Source organism: Medicago sativa, chromosome 6 (genome assembly GCF_051527215.1).
Source record: "Medicago sativa cultivar Bolivia chromosome 6, Bolivia_mono, whole genome shotgun sequence".
NCBI lineage: Eukaryota > Viridiplantae > Streptophyta > Magnoliopsida > Fabales > Fabaceae > Medicago > Medicago sativa.
In genome coordinates, this window is record NC_140754.1 from 37,208,982 (window position 1) to 37,227,485 (window position 18,504).

General features: G+C 36.2%; 1 protein-coding gene across 1 annotated transcript; it reads left to right on the forward strand.

Annotated features, from left to right (window-relative positions):
- The first annotated feature begins 3,432 nt into the window (after positions 1 to 3,432).
- LOC146914916 (benzyl alcohol O-benzoyltransferase-like) lies at positions 3,433 to 5,284 on the forward strand. Its single transcript, XM_085716204.1, has 2 exons — positions 3,433 to 3,670; positions 4,338 to 5,284. The coding sequence occupies exons 1-2, from the start codon at positions 3,503 to 3,505 to the stop codon at positions 5,265 to 5,267; spliced, it is 1,098 nt and encodes a 365-aa protein (XP_085572330.1). The 5' UTR covers positions 3,433 to 3,502; the 3' UTR covers positions 5,268 to 5,284.
- Positions 5,285 to 18,504: the final 13,220 nt, after the last annotated feature.

Genomic DNA, 18,504 nt, shown 5'->3' on the forward strand with positions numbered 1-18,504 from the left:
AAATTGACCATAAATCACCCCTCTGACAAGAAGGAAAAATAAGAAAGGGGTGACGGCTAGAACTATGGCCGTAGGCTTGATTATTTTTTGCAGATCCTAACTATGATCGTAGGCTTGATCCTGATCCACATAATGATCCTGATCCACATAAAATAGTTTTTTTTTGTGGTGGTCAGGGTTTGAACCCCAGACTTTTGCATATATTATGCATTGTCCATACCAACTGTGCTAAGCTCATGAGGACACATAAAATAGATTTTGAATAGTACTAAAAGGAATGAATTTGATTTTTGTTACGGTATATAACAATTCTCTAGGTTGTGAAATAACACGCTTATTTTTCTTTTTTTTTGGTGGTGGCCGGGATTCGAATCCCGGACCTTGCATATATTATGCATTGTCCAAACCAACTGAGCTATGCTCACGAGGAAAAACGCTTATTTTTCTAATGAATCTCTTTGGTTTTCTTTGGTCAAACTATATCTCATACATTTGGACTAAGAGTAGCTTTGGAGAAGAAAGCAAAATAAATATATTTTTATGTAACTTGGGTATTCATATTGTTTTTATGTCAGTTATAACAAACATAGCTCAATTTATTGTTAAAGTCTTTTTTATGTTTATCATGAGTTAGTGCCTTAATCAACCCTCAATGATTCCACTTTTATTGGGTGACCAGCGAATATTATAACTGAATAAAGTTTATTGTTAAAGCCTTTTTTCGTATCTTCTTTCATGTATATGCCTCTCATGTTTTAAAGTTTTACTTATGTTAAAATTGAAGTTATGCTTCTTTGTTGGTCCCTATGCTCTTTATTTTTCCGCATTCGTTCCTACATTCAACACAATTTTTCAAAAAAATAATAAGAACCCTAAATTTCAAAAGATTTTTCAAGTATAATTTCTTCTATTGAATCTCTTTTTAAAAGATTTTTTTGGGGGTGGTGAGAAAAATAGGAAAATAGCTTGGATTAAATGGGACTTAATTTGTTTATCTAAGGAGTTTGGTGGTTTGGGGGTCAGGCGGGTGGGTGCTTTTAATATTTCTTTGTTGGGTAAATGGTGTTGGAGGTTGCTGATAGATAAGGAGGGGCTGTGGTATAGAGTTTTACGGCTCGTTATGGCGAGGTTGGGGGGTGGCTGCAGGAGGGTTGAAACCAAAGTTCGCTTTGATGGCGGATGATTAACAGGGTCCGAGAGGGGACTGGTGAGGGAGTTGGGCATTGATTTGATGAAAATGTCTGTAGCGTGATTGGTGATGGGCGAGGTACTCTTTTTTGGTATGACAATTGGATTGGGGAAGTTCCTTTAAGATAAAAATTCCCTAGACTTTTTGATTTAGCTGAGTAAGGAGAGGACGATGGAGTAGATGTTGAGGCTAGGGTGGGAGGAAGAGGGAGCGGCGTGGATGTGGAGACGTCGTTTGTTAGCTTGGGAGAAAGAGAGTGTGAGGGAGTGTTCTGCTCTATTACTTAACATTGGAGGTGGTTATTGGATCTTGCTCGTGGCTACTCATCAGTGTGGGAATCCTATCGCTATTTAACCCTCTCAGGCGTGAATATGGATAGGAATCTTGTGGATGATGTCTGGCTCAATCATATTCCTTCAAAGGTATCTCTGATGGTGTGGAGACTCCTTCGCAACAGACTTTCGACTAGAGGCAACTTGTTACGGCGGGGAGTTATTCATTTTGATGCATCGACGTGTGCAACAGGGTGTGGGGCGTCTGAAATGGCATTGCATCTATTTCTCCATTGTGACTTTTCCAGCGGTCTTTGGTTCGATGTGCGACATTGGCTAGGTAATTATGTGGTTTCTCCACGTGACCTTCGATAACATTTTCAACATTTCAAAAAAATGCCAGGTATTCCAAGGTGCTCTCATTTATTCCTAACGATCATTTGGTTTGTTGCTGCTTGGGTTATCTGGAAGGAGAGGAACAACCGTGTCTTCCAACATACGGCTGCTACCCCTTTTATGCTTATTGAAAAGGTCAAGCTAAATTCATTTTTATGGTTAAAATTAAAGCATGTTTCTTTCAGTTACAGTTATCATGATTGGTGGAAACATCTGCTCCCTTGTATGGGCATTATTGTGTAATTTAGCTTGTTTGTTTGGATGGTGCTTTGTTTTAGCACCTTGACTTTGTAAATTTTGCTAGTGTCTCTCCCTCCCACGCCTTGTGCGGGGTGAGTCACCGTTGTCTATAATATATCTCATTTTGATTTGTTAAAAGAAAAAACCCTAAATTTCAAAAATAATCCTAAAAAGTCTGAAAACTTAATTTATCCCCCTCTTAGGTTACAATCTGAACTTACAATAGCACCATGGAAACTCTACGACAAGGTTGTCAACTCATAGATCTAACTAGAAATTGATATTTTCTGTTCAACTGTTCTCTTGGCCTACCTCACACTTTCTCTCAAAAGGCTGCAAAGAAAAGAAATAATTAAAAGAGAGTTGTCACCAATAAAATAAATTTAAAAGAGAGTTGTATTTCGGACTTGGAGAGAAAGAGAAGGAAGGAGAATTTTGTCACAATATTTCATTTTAATAGTTAATGATTTCGTCCTGGCCATTTGATCAAAGTAGAAGCATATGATTTTAATCACAACCATCCATGATTCATCCAAACTTGATCACCAAGTTTGAAGCACATGCCTATTTTCTAGTACGCTATTCTTTTACTATTCAAACACACGCTCTTGTCATGTGCTACTAACTTGTTTCCCAATTAATTCAATTAGAAGACATATTTTGCTCGCGGATGAATTTTCCGATAAGAGGTTTGCGAGCAAACCTCTATTTCACGAATGCTTAGCGAATGCATTTTAACAGTCAGATCCCCCTCTAACACAATACATGAGTGGTTGGCAGATAAATAGAGTTGACTAGAAGCCTTCATATTCAGTCGTGATTACTTCGCAAGCACGCAAGTCGCGATAAATAGCTTATCCCTTCCGATATAATCAGAACTCCTGCGGTAAATTAGTGATAATATTTTTCGTGGATTCACGAACTTAAATGGGATTACCTCCTATATTGGCACCAATGAGAAATTAAAAAATATATATAAAAATAACTCGTATAAATTATTGCATGAGCAGCACAATGAATGGGCCATCCATGTGCTTTACTTACGTATGGTGCACTATATATACAGCATAGGCACATTCAGTATTTGCAAATACCATAACATTCAAGCATCGATTAAAAACCATTATCAAATTAAGTCCCCTTGTAATATCAAACAATATCATGGCCCAATCTCTGTTATTCACAGTTAAGAGGCGTAACCCAGAAATGGTGACTCCATCAAAACCCACACCTCATGAAATAAAATTACTCTCAGACATAGATGACCAAGAGTCGATACGTTTTCAAACTCCTGTGATACAATTTTACAACTATAGTCCAATTATGGTAGGGAAAGACCCTGTCGACACTTGTGTTTTATTATCCACTTGCTGGTAGATTGAGGGAAGGTCCTGGTAGGAAACTTATGGTCGATTGTACCGGAGAAGGTGTTTTGTTTATTGAAGCTGATGCTGATGTTAGTCTGAAAGAATTTGGCGATGCTCTTCATCCTCCATTTCCTTGCTTGCAAGAGCTTCTTTATGATGTTCCCGGTTCTACAGATGTGCTTCACACTCCATTGGTCCTTATTCAGGTATATATGTGCTACTTCATGTCCAAATAGCATTTATCATAATATAAATAGAAAAATGTTTGGTTGCGTACTATTAGGCGCATACACCTTGAGAGAGAAAGAAGTAAGAGTATGGAATGTGATGAATATGAAAGGTTGATGATGCGATAAAAAGAAAGATAAAGATAAAATGATGTGTTGAATGAATGTTGGAAAATACGATATGTAGATTTATTATTGTAAAAATAAATTATGGTAGCGAGTTGCATGAACAGTCCATATTAGAGGTACCCGGAAAATATACAGTTTCAAGTTGTTTCAAAAATATGATTTTCAATATAATGATCATGACTTTTACGAAGTTGTCATATATCACTTTTTAAGAATACTTGCACATGCTAAATCCAAGAGGATGTAACCCAATTTATTTAGTTCGTCATGTTTATATTTTCTGTTAGAGACTAGACTACCAAAATATGCTAAACTAAAGCTCTAACGTAACTATATTCAAGAGGGATACATATATATATTTATTATTTAGTGTTTGGCGTTCCTCAAATATGATTGTCTTGTTTAGAGGAATCTTATGAGAATTCAAAACAACAATTGTATTTATACCATCTCTTACAAAAATATTTATATTTAAATTTATACACAACAGTAAAGGTATGATTGTAACCATATGCAGGTAACACGACTCAAGTGTGGTGGTTTCATTTTTGCTCTTCGGATGAATCATACAATCAGCGATGGATCAGGTATAGTTCAGTTCATGAGTGCCTTAGGAGAAATATCTCGAGGGATGAGTGAACCGTCAATCTTACCTGTGTGGTGTAGAGAGCTTTTAAGTGCAAGGAACCCACCAAGAGTGACGTGCACTCATCACGAATACGACCCAGAACCAGACAACAAAGGAACCACTTTTTCCTTAGACGACATGGTCCACCACACTTTCTTCTTTGGTCCCACCGAGGTGGCGGAAATTCGCACTCTCCTTCCTCCTCACCAACTACAACAACACTCTATGTTTGAAATCATCACTGCATATTTTTGGCGTTGTCGTACAATAGCATTACAACTAGATATTGACGAAGAAATTCGCTTAATCTGCGTTGTGAATGCACGTAGCAAATTTGTTAACCTATTTCTACCAGATGGTTACTACGGTAATGCTTTCGCGTACTCTGTCGCAGTCACAACTGCAGGAAAACTAATTGAAAATCCGTTGGCATATGCATTAGATTTAGTTAAGAATGTAAAAGCTAATGTTACTAAAGAGTATATGCAATCAACGGCAGATTTAATGGTTATGAAGGGTCGACCGTATTTTAATAAGTCGGGATTGTATTTAGTGTCTGATGTTACACGTGCTGGATTTGGAGATGTTGAGTTTGGTTGGGGGAAAGCTGTGTATGGAGGACCAGCTAAAGGAGGAGATGGTGCTAATCCCGGTCTTGCTTGCTTTCATATAGCTTTTAAAAATGTTAAAGGAGAGGAAGGTGTGGTTATACCTGTATTTTTGCCAACAAAAGTCGTGGAGAGGTTGGTTAAAGAGTTGGATGTGCTTAAGAGAAGCATTAATAATCCAAAATCTGGTATTATTAATTCTTCCTTGTAATTCTTGAAAAAAATTTCCTTTTCTTCCCTTCACATATGCAAAAGTTTTACGGGAGATCATGTAGTGAACACTTTTTTGTTTTATCAAATTTCTAGTAATTACCATGATTACTGAATATATATATATATATATATATATATATATATATATATATATATATATATATATATATATATATATATATATATATATATAGGGGGTTTCTAACTTACACCCACCTAAAAACACTAAGGTGCAAGTTAGCAAGCTACACCCACCTAAAATTATTAAGGTGCAAGTTAGCAACCTACATCCACTTGATTATTTACACTCATTTTTATAAGTATTATTAAGGTGAAAGTTAGCAACCTTCACTAATTTACACCCACTTTCATCATTCCAAATATTGTTTCCTTAAAAGTTTGTCTTTATTACATGTTTTGTACCTTAAGCATGTCATTGTCTTTTTTGTTTTTTTTTTAAGAATCTTTTTTAAGCTAGTTACAAAATTGCCCTTCTATTTAAAATTAATTAGAATATAAACAAATGGGTGTTTTATTAAATTATAAGTAGGTGCAGCTTGCTAACTTGCACCTTAATGTTTTTAGGTTGGTGTAAGTTAGCAGCCCTCATATATATATATATATATATATATATATATATATATATATATATATATATATATATATATATATATGGGAGACATTTATTATAGTACAAGTTAACTTTATAAGAATGGGATAGAACTAATCCAAATATCTATGACCATACTAGAGTATACATAAAAAATTCAGAGCCACCCCTTATCAAATCACTCGAATGGCATTCGTGATGTCCAAGTTTAGCTGTGGGAAGTGTGGCATCATACACTAACTATAACATTATTGCTTTCTGCACAGATTTTTGTTTAGTGCTAGCTTACCTCAGATTAGAGCTTCCTAAAATTAAATGCTCTTGACATTCCCTTCAATTAAATAACAAGTGTATTGAAATAACAATTCATTTTGAAAACATGGAGAAGGACCTGAGATCTAGCCAAATTTATATCATCGTGTTCTTTTGTACGACACAAGAAGAGATAATTCCATGTCCTCAAATTTTTGAAAACATATCATTACCAATGTCAATTCACTCAACCGCTGAAGACACACTTTTAAATTTCAAAGTTAGAATTGATTAAAATCATCACTTTTGTTCCTCACATTGTGCTCCTTGTTGGTCAACAAAATATGGTAATATATTGTCGGCTTTTATATTTGTTTAATCCCTGTAAATATAGGTCATTTAAAATTTTCTTTCAAAAAAAATGGGTGATTTAAAATTTAGTCCGTGTATTCGTTAATCCTGGATTTTTGCCACTTAAAATTTGGTCCCTCAACCCAGTTAATGACTTTCACATCACTAATGTGCTGACGTAGCATTGCTAATTGGTTAATTCACTTGCTGGTTCATCAAAAATGCATATGAATGGACAAAAATACCCCTGTGACTTTCAGGCAACTGAGAAATTACCAATATGCCCTCAAATTCATCTTCTTCACTTCTTCCACCTCACATTAAGCTTCTTCATCTCTTCACTCCCAGATTCATTCACAAATATAACTTCACCTTATACTATTTTCAATTTCAATTTCATTTCACAAATTTAACATGAAAATTTCATCATTTCCCACGAGAGCTAACCACTGCACCAACATACTATTTTCTTCAATCCATTTCTGGGTATTCAATTTCACTACCTCCTGGTCATGTATAAAATTAATTTCTTAGATTAGTTTTTTTTTTTTAATTTGGAATCTTTTCAAAACAAAAAAAAAATACCCAGAAATTGCTAATGTTATTCATTTTGTTCCAGTAATTCAAGTAAGAAGCAGACAAAAAGGATGGGGTATATGACAAAGTGATTATTCATATAGAACAAGTGATTCCCTAAAAAAATAATTGATTTTTTTTTTTGTTAGAAAATAACCAAAGAAACTAGATCTTGGGTAGTGTTTTTCCCTTTTGCAGAAAATATATTGAACAAAAAGAAAATAGAACTGCTGGTAAGGAAGCCAAAATGGGTTGCGTTTTTCAATCTACCCTTATTCTTTCTCCTTTTTCTGAAAAATCAAATGGGGGTGGACATGAAAACAAAAATCAAAATCAAATGGGTGTTGATCCACGGAATGGAGAAAAGACAGAGGAAGAAGAACAAATAGAAGCATGAAGGTCTCGATCGAGTGAAAAAGAGAGATTGTCGTGCTGCACTCTCGATCGACTTCATACGCGTGGATTGAGGTGATGATTGGGTGGTGGGAGTAGTGGTTACAGTTTTGCATGAATTTTTGCAGAAGATGTGTTTCATGAAATGCCAAGAAGAAGAAAGAGTTTTATGGGTTTTGAACATGAAGCATTCAAGGACATTTTGGTCATTTTGCGTGCTTATGAATCAATCAGAACTGCCATGTAAGCTAATCAGTGATGTGGCAGTGATTAACTGAGTTGAGGGACCAATTTCTAGGTGATTAAATTTGTAGGGGGTAAAAATACAGGATTAACGAATTCAGGGACCAAATTTTAAATGAGCGATATTTACAAGGACTAAATACATATAAAAGCCTATATTGTCTTACATATGTACTGTAAAATCTGGATTTAAATGCTTTTGGAGTAATATTAAAATTAGAGTAAACCCTCATTTGGGTCCTTGAAAGTTCACCTCGCTATCAGCCACGTCCCTGGATCAATTAAACTAACCAAAAACTCCCCCAATGTTTGTTCCGTTAGTCGTCCACGTCCAAAACGTTAATTGAACGTTAAGTGTGATGATGTGTCAATTGGAGAGGGATGTGAATGAATGTAATATCCCTCAATTTTCTGGAAAAAATTAACAAGTTCATATATTCATCTTCCTTCATACCCTCCATCTCAAAACATTCCAAAAGACAAAAATAATCCCTCCTTTGTTCTCACTTTTCTTCTTCTCTCCTTCATCAAACACACAATCTGCAATCTTAATTTCAAACCCTAGACCCCATTTTTGTCCCCAATTTCTCCTCTCCCATTTTCGAAGTAGTGCAAAACGGCAGAAAGGTTACAAAGAAGTGATGCTCACACCTCCACCTGTATACAAATCGAAACAGCAGGAGGAAATACAGCACAAAAACAGAAGAAAAAAAAAACACCTAGAATGCCTAGAAACCAAAATAGAACCAGCAACAATACGCAACCTGTTAGGCCAAAAAAATCCCGCAATCGTATCAGTTTTGCAGCCACAAAATCACAGAGCCTGAAACCAAAAACCTCAAATACCTAAATTGATTCCAGAAAGCTCCATCCATCAATAATTTGTATCAATCCCAAATCTGTTGTAGATTCTCACCCACAAATTCTAATCACTTATAAATTTTTAAAGCATTCATTTCGGTCCAAATTCTAATAGACAGGGAAAAAAATTGGGGTTATTTAAAAAAGATGAAAAATTAATTCGAAATTTGTTGTTGAGATTGCTGGTGTTGATGAAGTTTGAATATGTGTTGTTGCCACTGTTGATGAAAATTTATTTAGAAATTTGTTGTTGTTGCTCTCTCTTTTCCATCATTTCAGTATGGAGAATTTGTCGTTGTTCTCTCCCTAAACCTGCGCAAAATAAGCAGGATAACAACCAAAAAAACTGCAGCTGCACCTTATGAAAAGCGGGCAACAAAAATCAGTAAACAAACACAACCAACTTGAGGCTAAACACTGCCACACAGTTGGACAGTTTGTGTACCTCCCCCAATCCAGACAGCTGTACCTAAGTGATATTGTTAGAAGTGGGATTTTGTAAAGTTTGAGCATGAGGGAATCAATTTTGAATTTTGATTTTGAATATGATCATTTCTGGACATAGGTGTTAGTGAGCATGAGTTCATGAGTAGTGTTGGGGAAGATGAAGGAATTGGGGGCATTGAAGAATATTGAAGAAGATGAAGGCAGAAACATGATTGTTGTCATTTTGGTCCCTCGTCTGTGAGTATAACGGAGTTAACACCAAGTTAACGTTTTGGATTTATTTGACTAACGAAACAATCATCGGGGGAGTTTTTGGTTCGTTTCATTGATCTAGGGATGTGCCTGATAGCGAGCAACACTTTCAAGGACCCAAATGAGGGTTTACTCTAAAATTTACATGTTGAAGGAAAACTTCAAATTCAATTTTAAAGCGACGAATCTTTGCTAACGAGGTTTAAATCCTTTTCATTGCAACATGGTGAAGATTGGGAGGTGCAGCAGTGGCCGTTGCATCAGTAGAAGCATGCGCGGATAATTTACATCGATAGCTAGTGATCTTCAAGCCCTTTCCAAATGCTTCAACCTATTTAATAACATTCAGTCACAATGATACAATTAAGATATATTAATTCACTAAAGAACACATACAAAAGACACGATAATAACCAAAACAATACTTTATCAAATTAAACTCTTAGTATGCTTCAACCTATGTAATAATATTCATTCACAATGATACATTTAAGATATATTAATTAACTAAAGAACACATACAAAAGACATGATAATAACCAAAACAGTACTTTATCAAATTAAGCTCTTAGTATGCTTCAACCTAAATGAAACAAACCGCAAAATCAAAAGTTACCTGCAACTTGTCACCAATGTAGATCCAAATAGATAGGTTATAAATTATCCTTGAATAGGCTTTTACTATGCTTCCATCAATATTGGCAACATATAGTGGTCAAGCTACATTTTTACGCGGGGTGCTTTCGCAAAAAAAAACAGTTTATCCACTGTATGTTGCCGATACTGATATTGGTTGTTTTAAAATTAAATGAAAACCTGAAAGTGAACCCTACAAATGGCATTATTCTGTCACAACAAGTGACGACGATAAATGTATAAGGGTGATAACTATGTACGAATATTACTCCTCCGTCTCATAATAATTGTCTCTTTACATATTTTTCTTTTTCTCAAAATAATTGTCACTTTAGAATACCAATGCAGTATTTATTATTTTTTTCCATTATTATACCCTTATTTGTTGAATTTCATCCAACTTAACTACTTCACTAACTACAATTAATAAGGGTGTTTTAGTAAATGATACTAATTATACCATCAAAATCAACACAATTAATCATTTCCTTAATAATCGCGCATAAACCTTAAACGACTATTATTTAGAGACGGAGGGAGTAGTAGAAAAGCAATAGAAGCTTTAAATATTAAATCAATGGACAAGACAATTTACAAAACTTAAGCAGAATCACAAATTTTCAAGGGAACAATTTACGGGTGATAAGTGTGCTACTTCTCTCTCTAAATTCCATCCTCTCACTTCCTGAATATGTGCATCACCAGTCCCTTGCAAACATGTATCCTCTGCCTTTGACTGTACAAATGCCACATAAGGACCAAATTAGTTTTCGTTCGTTGGAATTAGTTTTCATACAATTAAAAAAGCACTATTTCAATTCTTTAAAAAAAATTATATCTCTGACTTTCTTAAGGACCAAATTAATATTCGTAAGGACCAAATTAACATTTTCTTTCATTTTTCATTCTTAAGAACCTTTTCGAATGAACTTTCCATAAATACAATACAATGTCTTGTCAAGTAATTTAGTGGGTAGAGTTTCATCTTAAGATGAATACATAAGTTTTTCGAGTTCGAAACACCGACCTCTATATATACAATGTATTGTCTCTACCAACTAAGCTATGTACACAGGAAATTACACATTTTTTATCCTTCTGAAAAAGGATTTACACAAGGAATTACAAAGTTATTTGATAATTTCAATTTCAATTTTAAAGCTTTTGAATATATACATTGCTTTTAACAAAACTAGGCAAATACCCATGCTATGGCACGGGTTCGTTACAAATACCGTTGATAAGTTAAATTTTACCAACATGTAAGGAATAATATATTTGATTAGTTAAAGAAATATTACATAATGTTTGATTGATATGGTTGAAATTTAACAACAAAAGCGGGAACATACATGTGTGTTACAAATATTTTAAAGTTTATTTTCGTCAAGACCGATTGTTTTTTCCTGAATCTATTACGATGCGAAATTAGTTAAAAATTTCTATGGATATTTTTTGAAGAGCCATAAGATTATTCAATTCAGTAATTGTGTACGTTACTAGTTTCTAAAGGAAGTGGAAAATTTGAGTTCAAAATAATTAAATAACACGTCACTCAGAATGAAATCACATCACGACGGCGGAGGTGTCCATCGTGTACCGAATTCGAGTAGTTGTGGAGCACATCACGACTCTTGTGGTGATTTTCCAGAACCAAAGAAACTCCCCTTGTCTTCCCTGTGGAGGTTTCCTTCGAGGCTTTGCCTCGAATTCTCTCTACACGTTCGAACTGGTCATTCTGTTGTTGCGGTAGGCTCACCAGGTTCGCCAATAGTTCATTCGTTACGAACGACGGTGAAAGCGGAGGAAACGATGGTGAAGGAGCGTCCTCCTTCTTCGGAGTAGACGGAGGGAGAACCGTTGTGTCGGAGGAGGTTGCAGCGTGGCATCAGTTGCAGTACCTAGGATAGCGTCGTCTTCCTCAGAATTCGTCGGCCCGAGAATCGGAACCGTTCAACTTTGGAGAATTTGAGTCGTTGGACGCGGTGCTCGAGAGGCGGAGGAATGGTTCGTGGCGGTTCTCCTGCGAGTTCCAACCATTACTTCAGAGAGAGGAGCCATAAATGTTAATCGTTGCGGTGGAGGAACATGTAACTGAAAACGGTTACGGCGGAGGTGCGCGTAACACAAATTGGTTACGGTGGAGGATCGTTGGATCGTGGTGGTTAGGAATGATCCCCTCCTTCTAGCGCCAAATGATATGTCTGGTAAGAAAGGTTGAGTGGCAATGGCGGCAAGGAATGCTTCGGTGTGACGGAAACAGCTTCCGGCACGGCGGCGATGAATCTTCGCGGTGGAACGAAAGGTGTCTGTAGGTACGTTAGCACTCCGATGCTAAAGTCAGTAATGGAACTGAGAATGAGTGTGAAAGACATGTTGTGAAAAGTGATGTGTCCCTTGAGGGTGAAGCAAGTTCACCTTAATATAGGCGCGTGTTGGCCATAACCTACTCCGGGTTATGCAGCATGTGATTAGGGATGGAGCATGACACGTGTAGGGTGATCCTTGAGCAAAGACGCGCTCCTTGTAACAGCTTGTTTTTCGCTACATTTATTTTATATTTTTTTTATTGTGTTTATATGTGCTTTCGTGTGATTAATTGTTTCTGTGTGTATTTTATTTGGGATTAGTGAATTTTGGCTTAAGAAGGGTATTTTAGTAATTTTAGACTCAGTGGTATTTTGGTCATTTGGTTAGCAAGGGAAAAGTAGTCATTTTTTTTAGAAGGTTAGTTGTAGTGTTCTAAGTGGGAATAATTATTTTTACTAAGTTACAAATGAGTTGGGGTAATTATTTAAGAGACGGTAATTATTCGTTATTCCGACGGTTTATGTGTGTAGTAACTTTGGTGAATTAGTTGGTAAGAGTATTGAACCCATTAATACAACTAGAGACTTAAGCCCAATTATGTGGTGACTATATAAACACAACCCTTGTGAGAAAATTAGGTCATTACATTCATTCACTCATTTCACAAACATTTTGAGAGAGAGGTAAAGAGAGAAAGTGAATCAAGAGGAGAAAAAAGGAGCTAGAGGGAGAGAGCTTGGGATTGAAGGCTAGGAGCTAAAGTGAAGTTAGGGTTTGGATTCTTGAAGTCAAGAGGTAAGGGGGATGGCTTCTTTTTCACATTTAAGCTATATAATCTACTATTTTCAATTATGGGTTTAAGTGCTTTTATGTTAATTGTGGCTTTTGTGATTTTTGATGATGAATTTCATACTCTCAATTCATGTGAATTTAAGGGTATGATAAAATTCATGAAATTGATGTGCTATGTGCTCAAAACTCATGGTTGTTGTTGTTGATAAGTTGTTTTGATGATTTTTGCTTAAATGGATAAAAATGAAGTTGTTGTTGTTGTTGTTGATTGTTGATGAAATTGGGAGATGCTTTGATTGATGTTATGCTAAGTTGTTGATGGTAAGTTATACCTTAGGTATTGCTAATTGTGAGTTGTGATTTAGTTGTTGTTGTTTTAATGAATTTTGGAGAAAAGGGGTAATAAATGGTGAATTATGATTCTTGATGAATTGAGGTGAATTGTTGTTGTTGTTGTGTTGAGTTAGGTTAGATGAACTTCTGTTTTTGGTCATAAGTTTGTGTTGTGAAAAGCTTTGGGAAGAAACTTGGGTTTTTATATGAAAAGCTAGTTATAAGTGATTTTGGAAAACAAGTGGTTATAAGTGATTTTGAATAATCTGTTTTGGGATTGGAGAAACATGAATTTTTCTGTATAATGTGATAGAGCTTAGTGTAGGGAACGCATAGACGAAAACGGAATCAAAACGGATTAACGGTATGAATTTTATGCGCGAAACGATGAAAACGAAAAAATCGAAAATTCTGAATTGTCAGACAAGAGACACACAACCGTGTGCCCTGTAGGCACGACCGTGCGCCCCTAGCTTTCTATTGCATTTGGTTTGACTTAAAAATAAGTTTTAGATTTTGAGTTATGACAAAAATACTACAAGTAGGTCTTGATGCAATTTTACGAATATTCAGCATAACTATTTTTCAGTGAACCCAAAAGTTATGGTTTGGCCCCAAACCCCAAAATTTGATTACTAGAAGTTTAAAGTGGTATGTGTAGGAGTAATTGATGGGATAAACCGCAAGTGCACGGTCTATCGAAGTAGTAATAAAAAGAGAGTATCGTCCAACAGGGAGTTGTTCAATTCAATTAACTTTTAGAGAATGATTAGAGGAGAGTTCAGTTGAAAAGGTTTGATTATTAATGAAAGAAATAATAATAATAATAATAAAAGGAGACTTGAGATATTGGTTCATCATAATGATGAATCCTTCACAAACAAACCCTTAAACGTATAACTTTACGTTAGTCCTAATTTCTAAAGACAAGTTTTTCTTTAGCCTATCACATCTCCTTTCGGTCTCAGTGAGTGTGTTCCTCCAACAACCACGCCTATTCTCATGGGTGATTGCCTTTGGAATCCTTGAAACTCGAAACTTTATATGTCTCAAGGTTTGCTAGACTATTCTCATGTTTCGCAATCCTTGTCTAAATTCACTTGTTCGAATATCAAAACTCCACTTTCGTTTTATGAATTGATATTTTGAATATTGAACTAACAATTATCAAACCCTCCACTTTCATTTCCACAGTTTGATAATGGTTAATTCATGTTAAAACGGTGAATTTAGATTAGAAATTAGGGTTACATAAAATTAAGGTTTAAGGCTTGGTTTGATTCGAATTACGTCATTAGACTTATCCAACAATCCCAAGATAAAGAAGTCTACTCACTCATGCTCATTGTAGACATAGAGAAGAAGAGGGAAAGCATAAAGTAAATAACAAGAAAGTAAAGAAATAAAAGAAGAACTTTATTGAGAAAGACAATTGTCACTTATTGAATTCCAAGAAATAAACATGATTTTGTTTGTGATGGCTAGCTACTCTATTTATATGAAACATTCGACTTAAATTCTAAGCAATTACATCAATAGAATGTTCCACAAGCAACTGCGGGCTTTTTGGTCAAAACCAGAATAGAGTAGCTTAAATCCTAAGCAAAAGCAGCAAAAGGCTGTCCTGGGAGGTGGCAACGGCCGTGCCAACCTTAGCACGGGCCGTGCCAAGCTTCTGACTTGGGGGAGACATATTTTTGTCTCCGAATCTTCGTATTTTTGCTCCGAATCAGCTCCAGACTCCTATCTTTTGCTCCAAGACTCAATCCATCGAATATTTATTCCTGAAATATAATAATATGCAATTGAAGTAAAATAGCTCAAAAAGGAAATAATATTAAAATAAAATAAACTTAAATCTAATTAAAACGAAACCAAATATTATATTAAAACTAGCTAATTATTGACTCATCAAACTCCCCCACACTAGAATCTTTGCTTGTCCTCAGGCAAAAGGCATAGACATAGCAGCAACAAAAAGATTGACATATGGCAATTCAAATTGAAAACTCATGTCTCCCCTAAGGCTTTGTTTCAATGTACACTAATCACAACTTCAAGTATTCCTTGCGAACCTATTCAACCCAACATCAAGTCTCAAGTGAGTGTGTGTGTGTGTAGTTCAAACCTTTTCTTGCTCCTGTATAAGACAGATATTATGAGGAACAGGTTCTAACCTTAACACTAAAGTAACCGAGAAAAGTCCTTTCTTCATTTCATATAAGAGAGATGGGAATTTAGTTAGAATTAAAGTGACAATTTAAGCACTTGGGGGCTTGCAGATTGCTTAGGGGCTACCATTTTCTCATAGGAAGTCCGCGAGGGGTATCCTTTCCTCCTAGATTCCATGATGACCCTAAGTAGTGTTGCAATTTTAATCATCTCCACGTAGGAAGTCAGTGAGGGGGTGTCCTTTCCTCCATGCTTTGATGAATTATTTCCTCTTTTGAGGGATTTATAGAACTTAAGTTCGATTAGAGAGTCATCACCCATTTAGGAAGTCGGCGAGGGGTGTCCTTTCCTCCACGTGTTGGTGATATTCTCCCTCCCCATTTTGGTTCAACACATTATAACAATATAACACATTATTTTCCACACAATCTTATACTACTTTTACTGCGAAGATTTTTAAGGGTCTAAGTTACCATTAAAGTTAGAACGTGTTCCTTAAAATACCCTCTTCCGCACACTTGCTGAAGATTGCGAAGTAAGTGTTTTCTCTCGTGGAGAATTTTCACAATAAAACATGATGTGGGTATAGCAGAACACTAAAAACACAGGGTCACGCCATGTACAAAACAACCTTTTAAGAGAAGACAACAAAAATTTATGCCATAATTTCTAATAAAAACAAGCTACTTAATCATGCCTTATAATAAAAAGCAAAACAAAAAAGAATAAAGTTCAAGGGAGTTTGGAATTTTCTTTACGACTCTAGAGACTTTATTGGAGGCTGAAAGAGAGAGAGAGAGAGAGAGAGAGAGAGAGAGAGAGAGAGAGAGAGAGAGAGAGAGAGAGAGAGAGAGAGAGAGAGAGAGAGAGAGAGAGAGAGAGAGAGAGAGAGAGAGAGAGAGAGAGAGAGAGAGAGAGAGAGAGAGAGAGAGAGAGAGAGAGAGAGAGAGAGAGAGAGAGAGAGAGAGAGAGAGAGAGAGAGAGAGAGAGAGAGAGAGAGAGAGAGAGAGAGAGAGAGAGAGAGAGAGAGAGAGAGAGAGAGAGAGAGAGAGAGAGAGAGAGAGAGAGAGAGAGAGAGAGAGAGAGAGAGAGAGAGAGAGAGAGAGAGAGAGAGAGAGAGAGAGAGAGAGAGAGAGAGAGAGAGAGAGAGAGAGAGAGAGAGAGAGAGAGAGAGAGAGAGAGAGAGAGAGAGAGAGAGAGAGAGAGAGAGAGAGAGAGAGAGAGAGAGAGAGAGAGAGAGGAAGAAGAAGAAGAAGAAGAAGAAGAAGAAGAAGAAGAAGAAGAAGAAGAAGAAGAAGAAGAAGAAGAAGAAGAAGAAGAAGAAGAAGAAGAAGAAGAAGAAGAAGAAGAAGAAGAAGAAGAAGTAACAAAATAGGCACATTGAGTTTGAGTGAATATTGCATGGGCGGATGATGTTTTATGAAGTTCATAGCGATGAGGGTGTCTATGTTAAGCCTGTTGTTTCCCTCAATTGGATTTATCCCCTCATCTTCACCCACTCCAAATTGCCTAGCTATGTATGTGATGATGCCACCCACCACTATCTCTCCCTTACCGGCAGGCCTATTACCTACGTCGGCAAGATAATCAAGCAAGTAGAAACAAGTGTGAAATTCTGGCACGTTAGACTAAGATGTTGTATGAGATGTTTCAACACTAGTTAGATGTATTATAATGTTGAAACATATGCCAGAAAACCTTACAACAAAACAAATGCAAATGAACAAAAACAAATAGAAACATAAAAGATGCACAGAGAGTTTGTTAACCCAGTTCAGTGCAACGTCACCTACTCTGGGGGCAACCAAGCTAGGAAGGAAATCCACTAGTGTAGTCCGTATTCAAAAGCTCTCAGCAAACCACGTTTTCACTGATGACCTAGGACCTACCCTGACCAGATTTCAACCTAGGAACTCCTAGATCTGAGATCCCATCTCACTCCCTTACATCTGATCATAACCCCTGTGATTTTTAAATTACAAACGCTTATAAAATGAAATTACCTTCAAAACATAACAACTTGCAACCGTGCTTAAAAGCTTTGGTGCAGTTCACAGACTACCCAACTCCTTGCTTAAAAGCTTCGGAGTAGTGCACAATTTACAACTCAAAATAGAGTCCTAAACATGCATCAAGATGATACACGAAACGCTCACAAACAAGAGACTCAAAACCCTAAATAAACTATTCTTCTGAAATGATGGCTTGAATGATTCTTCAGGTCTTGCAGCCTTGTTTAAATACTAAAGCAATGCGGGTCATAAACATAATCGGGCTTCAGATCAAACCGGTGATCCAGTACTCAGTCAACATGGCCGGATAAGGAAACTCCTAAAAAGTAGGCACATTAATAGGAACATTATGATCACCTTCAAAGATTTTCCTAAGTCGTTACCACTTCCTCAGGAAATCAAATATGTTCTGATCTTCTCATAAATAAATAAAAATAATACTAATAAAAGGCTGCTACAACTCTCCCCAACTTGAAGAATTTTCGTCCTCAAAAATTAACTGAAGAAAGCAACTCTGGAAACGATTGCTTCATCTGACTCTCCGATTCCCAAGTAGTGCTCTCACCGGTTGGTCCAAATCAAATCACTTTCACCAAAACAATTTCTTTTTCTCTTAACCTCTTCACTTCACGATCAACTATAACTCTTTCACCACAAGTGCCGACATGTACAACGTCTTCCTACTCAAAGCATATGCAACCACGTTCAACTTTCCTGGATGATAACTTAATTGAAAATCATAATTCTTTAAGAATTCCAACCACCTTCTCTACCTCATATTTAACTCCTTCTAGTCAAACAGATACTTCAAACTCTCATGATCACTAAACACTTTAAACTTAGACTCATACAAGTAATGCCTCCAAATCTTCAACACAAACACAACTGCTGCCAATTCCAAATCATGGGTCGGATAATTCTTCTCATGAACCTTCAACTGCCTCGAAACATAACCCACAACCTGACGATTATGCATAAGTACATCTCCTCGACCC

Bases quoted from the DNA above. Each gene is read 5' to 3' on its own strand.
- LOC146914916 (XM_085716204.1), top strand. From the start codon at position 3,503: ATGGTCGATTGTACCGGAGAAGGTGTTTTGTTTATTGAAGCTGATGCT. The intron at 3,671-4,337 runs GTATATATGTGC...AACCATATGCAG, and splicing joins CTCCATTGGTCCTTATTCAG to GTAACACGACTCAAGTGTGG.